At 54.0% G+C, this 6,000-nt stretch overlaps 3 protein-coding genes across 3 annotated transcripts, besides 3 other annotated features; all 3 read right to left on the bottom strand.

Moving 5' to 3' along the window:
* Nucleotides 1-411: 411 nt before the first annotated feature.
* On the bottom strand, nucleotides 412-678 carry EKO05_0009405 (uncharacterized protein; the record flags this gene model as incomplete). Its single annotated transcript, XM_038946778.1, has 1 exon — nucleotides 412-678. The coding sequence occupies one exon, from the start codon at nucleotides 676-678 to the stop codon at nucleotides 412-414; it is 267 nt and encodes an 88-aa protein (XP_038795996.1).
* Nucleotides 679-1,170: 492 nt separating this feature from the next.
* Nucleotides 1,171-1,803, bottom strand: EKO05_0009404 (uncharacterized protein; the record flags this gene model as incomplete). The annotated part of the gene is made up of 1 exon (XM_038942135.2): nucleotides 1,171-1,803. One exon carries the CDS (start codon nucleotides 1,801-1,803, stop codon nucleotides 1,171-1,173), a length of 633 nt encoding a protein of 210 aa, XP_038795995.2.
* Nucleotides 1,289-1,993: a mobile genetic element.
* A 416-nt stretch (nucleotides 1,994-2,409) lies between these two features.
* EKO05_0009403 (uncharacterized protein) lies at nucleotides 2,410-2,667 on the bottom strand (the record flags this gene model as incomplete). Its single annotated transcript, XM_059637534.1, has 1 exon — nucleotides 2,410-2,667. The coding sequence occupies one exon, from the start codon at nucleotides 2,665-2,667 to the stop codon at nucleotides 2,410-2,412; it is 258 nt and encodes an 85-aa protein (XP_059493517.1).
* Nucleotides 2,482-2,741: a mobile genetic element.
* Nucleotides 2,742-3,770: 1,029 nt separating this feature from the next.
* Nucleotides 3,771-3,910: a mobile genetic element.
* Nucleotides 3,911-6,000: the final 2,090 nt, after the last annotated feature.

Here is a 6,000-nt window from a genome sequence, read left to right as displayed (position 1 = left end):
CTTACTGCTCTGTATGCCGCCCCACTATACCGTGCTACCCATCCACATAAGTACCTTGTCGAATTCCACCTCCTCTTTCTGCCTAATCCCCTCTCTCTGCATCTGTACCCGCACCCAGTCGTCAAACGTGCTTCCCCACGCCGTCCACACGCACATCATCAACGTAAGCAGCACAGCCTTAAACTGGCAGCTAATTGCCAAGTTTTTCTGCCAGCCACCATCTGGATAGGGCTTAAAGCTGTCGCAAATTGACTAGGGAACACCGCACTAGAAGCAGCAGCTGAAATTCTCCCAGATTGCTTGCTCCCGGATTATCTTCGCAACGTCCTTTACTCCATCGCGCACCTTATCTGCCTGCAGTCGATTGCAGTAGGCAAGCTGGTGCTGGCCTGCATCCGCATGTTCCTTTGCCTAGCACCACTGGCAGCACGCCTTCCAAGACTCGAGCATCTCCTCCAGCCTCTGCACCTCCTGCTGCTTGCGCGACGCCAGCTCCCTCTCCTGCTGGCTCAAGTTCCTGCGCGCCTGCAGCTGGGCGTTGAACTCGGCCCTCTCTGTCTTGTCCTTGTCGCCCACGACTGCTTCTACCTCTGCTCCAGCGCTGTGTACCTGCAGCTGGCACCAGCCGCACAGCTCTTCTCCTGGCTCGCAGCCCTCTCTGGTGTGGTTTCTGTCCATCTCGCGGTCTATAATAACTCTTATGCAGCCGTTACCCTCAACAAGCTTGCGCACACCCTCCTCTGTGTCTTTAGCCCAGCCGCTAGTGTATTACTTGCCTTGCGGGCTGTACGTGGCGCCTCTGATAAAAATGACCTTGCTAGGAAGCCCGCCGCAGCCTGCACGTCCTCCCATCTGCACTACGTCGCGCATTTTCTGCGTGTTCCTTGACCCAGCAAACAAGACTGCCCTGACGGTCTCTCTGTCGATCCCTAGCCCCAGCGCGTTCGTCGCCACAAACACGTGCTCTGTCCCTTCTGTGAGCTGGCGCAAGATCTCCAGCTTCTCCTCTGGCGTGCCCACCTCGCGGTGGTAGCAGACAGCTCCCAACATCGCAGCGTACCCCTGCGCCTTCTTTCTAGAGTTGGTGTACACCACGATCTGGCCGGGCAGCAGGTACTGTTGCTTCTTCTCCTCTACCAGCTCCGCCAGCACGTTGGCTTTGCTCTTTTCTTAATAGTTGTACCAGTGCACCTTGTACGCAAGGTTAGGCTGGCTCGTTAGTGCACAAAACCACTCGCACTGCTCCTTTGGCGGCAGCGCCATCAGCCAGATGAACTCGCTCTCCTCTGTGGGTTTCAGCGTCGCCGTTAAGCACACGAGCTGCGTTTCCGCCTTAACCAGCTCGCGCAGCTTCAGCACCTTGGTCCGCCAGCCCTTGACCGAGTCCAGTATGGTGTGGCACTCGTTGATAACAACGCGGTCCAGCCAGCCCATAGATCGCTGCCGGTTGATAAACTGCTCGAATGCTAGCGTGGCCACAGACTCAGGCACCACCAGCACGATCGAAGCCCACTCGTGCGGCCGCTGGCTGTCCCACAGGACGCAGTCGATCCCAGCAGCTTTGCAGCGATCCATTATGTTCTGCTTGAGCGCAACTACAGGGACGACCACAATTGTGACGCTGGTAGAGCACGACGCCGGCAGCATAAATGTTGCGCTTTTGCCTCCGCCTGTGCCTATAATTACTACCACGGGGCTCTTCTGCTTTATGATGGCCTCTATGGCGGGCTGCTGCACGCTTCTGAACGTGCTGCCCTTCCCCTGCAGCCGCTCGAGCGCCGCCTGAACGTCCACCCTCCGCATCTGCTTCCAGCGCCGGAACTGTTCCTCTACCGCCTCCTTTCTAGCTTCAGCAGCCTAGGTCCCCTTCGCGGGCGGCGTCTTTAATGTTGAGCTGAACTGTAGAAAGCGGTGCCAGGCAATGCTGACCCGCCGGAGTGCCTGTTACTGCGCCATGATGCTAAAAGGCGACTTATCTATGGGCCTGCCGTAGATCTGACCAGCAAACTTGGACCTGTGCCCGGATCCCAGATTGATCGGGTCGTCTTCCACGTCTTCTTCTCCCTCGTTGTCGGCCCAGTTGAGCGCCTTCAGGATGTCCTTGTCTTAAAGGTACTGGCGGAAGGTGGCCTTGGTGTTGTGCCTCCAGATCTGAATGTTAAGCTTGGTCTGGAGCCAGTGCAGCGTAACGCGCTTAATGGCTTGCCGCACTTGGTCTGTACCCCACCGCTGCGGCTTCTTCACAGCTGCTCGCTTGCGTTTCCTGCCTGATCCTGTCTGGGTGCTGCGCTCGTCTTTGTTGCTCCCTTCTCCCCCTTCTTCTTCTTCTTCCTCTCCAACTCCCTCTCTGTCCTCCTCCTCCTCATCTTCGTTAACGAGCCGCTGCTTCTTCCTTCGCTGCGGGCCAGCCTACGTCTCCTCTCTAATCGGCTCCCATAGGAAGGCGCTGGGCTCTGGGACGTGGCGCCTGCTCGATGCGCGCTCCAGCTTCTGCCAGAACAGGAGGACCATCCACAGGTAGTAGAACAGCAGCTCGCCCACTTCGCGCGGCAGGTAGCGGTAAATGACCTTGGCATTGCTGGTCTGCCTGATGCCTTTGTGGTACATGGTCACGTACACTATCAGCCCGTCCTTAATAAACAGCCTGTGGCTCTCTGCGTTAGGCATGTTGGTGTGCGTGACCGTCACCAGCTCTGTACCGCAGGCAGGCGCACCACCTGTCATGTGCACGAGCACCAGCAAGTGCTTGCAGAACAGCCGCAGCGCCTTTTCGTATCTCTGCACCCGCTTCTCCACCCACGTCACGCCGCTCCCACCAGGCACAAAAGCTTTCACGTCGACAAACGCCTCTCGCAGCTTCTTCTAGGTGGTAGCTCGAATCACCAATCTCACCTTAACCGCAACGCCACTCATTTTCCATTAACACAGTAGTCTTCCAGCTATACTAAGAGGTGCAAAATGTGCACAGAGCTGTGCTGCATATTAGTGCTGCATTGCATAAGGAGGTAACGTGGCGCTAGGGTCTAAGTCTACTATAACACTTAGTACAGTATCTCCAATCAGAGCCTTGTATCTAGATTACCCACAACATTAAATCATCGTTAGACTGCTGCTGACGACTTCGTTTCTGGCGAAGCATACTCTTACCCCTCAGGAGTGTATTCAGCTCTGTTACTTCAACCTCCCGTGCTCGCTTCTGGATAGACCGACTCGAGATGGCTGCCTCACCATACCCAGTGCCAGGCCCATTGCGTGGCGGGAGCGCAACACCGCTGAACCCTAGGAATGTATGCCAACTCCTACTTATAGCTCAAAACTCGTTTATAAGCATACTGCTAAACCCTGGTCCAGCTCTTCTATCACGCGCGTAACTGATAGCAGCTTGATTCGACAAGTGTGAGGCCTGTAGGTCCATAGCAGCGTTTCCCTCATGTAGACTATAGTCACGTTTGAACTAGAATCCCTCCGGAAGGTGCCTTCGCGAGATAGAAATAGCTATGTGGCGCCAGATGAGCACCTAGAACCCTAGGCTTAATTCCTTAGCTAGTATATCTCTTATGGTAAGGCCTAGTTGCGCAGCGTTCCAATGCTGTTCAGAGGGCTGGTTCTTGCTGCTGCCTGGCTCAGGGTTTGCTGCTAGTGTTTTCTTTGTCCCTTTCGTCTGGATTGCTTCTAGCAAACTTGCTGACCACAGGTAAGAGCCCAGGTATGGAGCGATAAAGTCACCCTGCTGCTTGGCTAGCAGATGCAATGCATGCACAAAAGGAACGACCATCTATAAGTACCAGACCAGCACCTCTCTAAGCTCGCGCGGTAGGTACCGCTGAATAATGCTAGCTGTGCTTGACTGAGCGTAGTTCTTGTGGTAGGAAGTGACAAAGACTACTTGCCTATTCTTAATAAATATGTTTCGAATATCTCTATAAGCAGAGTTTCGCCAACGCAGGAGAAGAAGCTCAGTGGCCCTGGCTGGCTGTCCACCAGTCATGTGGATTAGCAGGAGCAAGCGTTGTAGAAAGCTGACGGTAAGCTGTAAATACGCCTGCACAGCCTTTAGATTCCAGATTAGCCGCTCAGTATCAGTGAAAAAGCGCCTCTGGAGACGAGGGCTGTCCTTGATCCTACGCAGCAGAAACTTAGGGTATTTCTGGACGGGGTGATCCTCGTTGGTAGGGTCGTCCAAAAAGGATTTACTAGGCCCATTCCTATTTGGGTCATCCTGAAGGCTGGAGAGCACAGGCTTAGGGATAAACCTAGCCTAAGTGTCGTCCTCGCAATCTGGAAGGAGCAGCAGCTCTGCCAGCTGCTCATAGGCAATTCTGGTCTGATCCCGGAGGAACCATTTTAAGTGGTTCATGTTAAGCTGCACTCCTTTGTAGCTGATGTTCTGTCTATCATCTGTCCACTCAATAAAGCCAGCAGCAGTAGTGTTGTTTCGCACTACGGCGCCATAGGCTCGCAAGTTAAGGATAAGATTGATGGGGGAATCGCTGCCATAAGTCATGAACCGATCTTGCAGCTCTGCAATGTAGTCCGTGGGGTAGGAAGCCCTGCCTGCTTTACACTCGCAGAGTGCGTGCTGCACAACAAGCAGCTGAGCTAATTTTACCAACCCAGACAGAGGCAATGTAGCTGTGGCCGCTTCTTCAAATCCAGTTCAATCCCTGTTGATTCCGTTCGCGGCCAAGAACCCAATAACGATGCTGTCTGTGACCTTGCCTTTTATCTTGTGATCAAGCAGGGAGATACAGAGCTGGAGGCACGCTCTTTGCCACTCGGCGCTTGCAGGTGCTGTAGCTGGCGCTGTGTGGACGGGGATGGTAGCAGCAGGAGGAGGAGATCGGTTCCCAAAAGATTCATCTAATGCGGCTGAAGATCTGTTACGTAGCTTCTGTTGTTTAGCACAGGAGCTGCTGACGGTTGACAGTACAGAAGACAGCGAGCGCAAAGATTGGAATTCGGAATCAGACTGGCTATCCAGGCTATCAGGTCCTCCTGCTCCATCCTGTGCTACTGGATGTTAATAACAGCGTGTCCGGCTGCGCTTGCGCCGCAGTTGTTGCGGAGAAAGTAGGAGCAGTAATAATGTTGGGGATAATGGAGTGGGATGGGAAGCAGGGCCGACTGCACGATTTTTATTAAGGCCGGCTGAAATTGGGAGCGGTAGTGGCGGCGATGAGCTATGTAGTAGCGCGGCACTATCAGATGGGGTTTGTGGGTGGCACAGTAGTAGACTGGCTGGCTGATCCTGGGAAGAAGGCGCATTTGTAGTAGAGATCTGGTGTAGAGCCTGCTGTTGGGCAGTAGTCAGTATATAGTGTAGGTCTGGGCCTTGCCGCAGGATGGTGAGGCGGTAAATATAGATAAGCAGTTTATGCTAGTGGCTCTTGTAGCGTTTGTACGTAGATTCTAGAAGTTTGGTCTGTAGAGGTTTCCTGTATGGTCGCGTCAGTATAAAACTGTTTACTTAGTAGAGGGCAAAGATGTTGACCTCTTCATCCAGGATTGACTGCCGTGCTTGGTCGATTAACTCATCGAATGCTTGCAGCAAGGCTCTCAGACCAGGCTCAGAGATGGTTGGCCGAGCAAGTAGACGGCCGACGGCACGCAAGTCCTTTCCCTCTAAATACGCCGGCCAGCCTGTCTTTTCGAGCCATCTGCTCGTGTGAACAGGGTACTGGGCGTTTGTGCCTGAGGCTACTAGCGTCTGATGTGTGCTGTTGGCGTGTAGCGTATCAAGCTCTGCTTCTAATTGCGCCCAGCTCTTGTCCTGTGCCGGCTTTGCTGTAGCTTTGGTAGCGACATAGGGCTGGCCCTTGTTAGCGGTCACTCAGAAAAGCTCTGCTCTGACTCCGGTCATTCTTAGACGCTGACAGGGTACGTTGGCTTCCTAGGGCCGGTCGTGCGTTCCCACGTTGATGGGAGGACGGCCTCGCTTGACAGGATTGACCTATCTATGTTTATGGCGGCAGTGCTTAGCTATGACAGTGTGACTCTGCT

The sequence above is a fragment of the Ascochyta rabiei genome, chromosome 16, assembly GCF_004011695.2.
Source record: "Ascochyta rabiei chromosome 16, complete sequence".
Lineage (NCBI taxonomy): Eukaryota > Fungi > Ascomycota > Dothideomycetes > Pleosporales > Didymellaceae > Ascochyta > Ascochyta rabiei.
The sequence above is the reverse complement of the archived record's forward strand: the minus strand, read 5'-3'. Positions and strand labels throughout refer to the sequence as shown.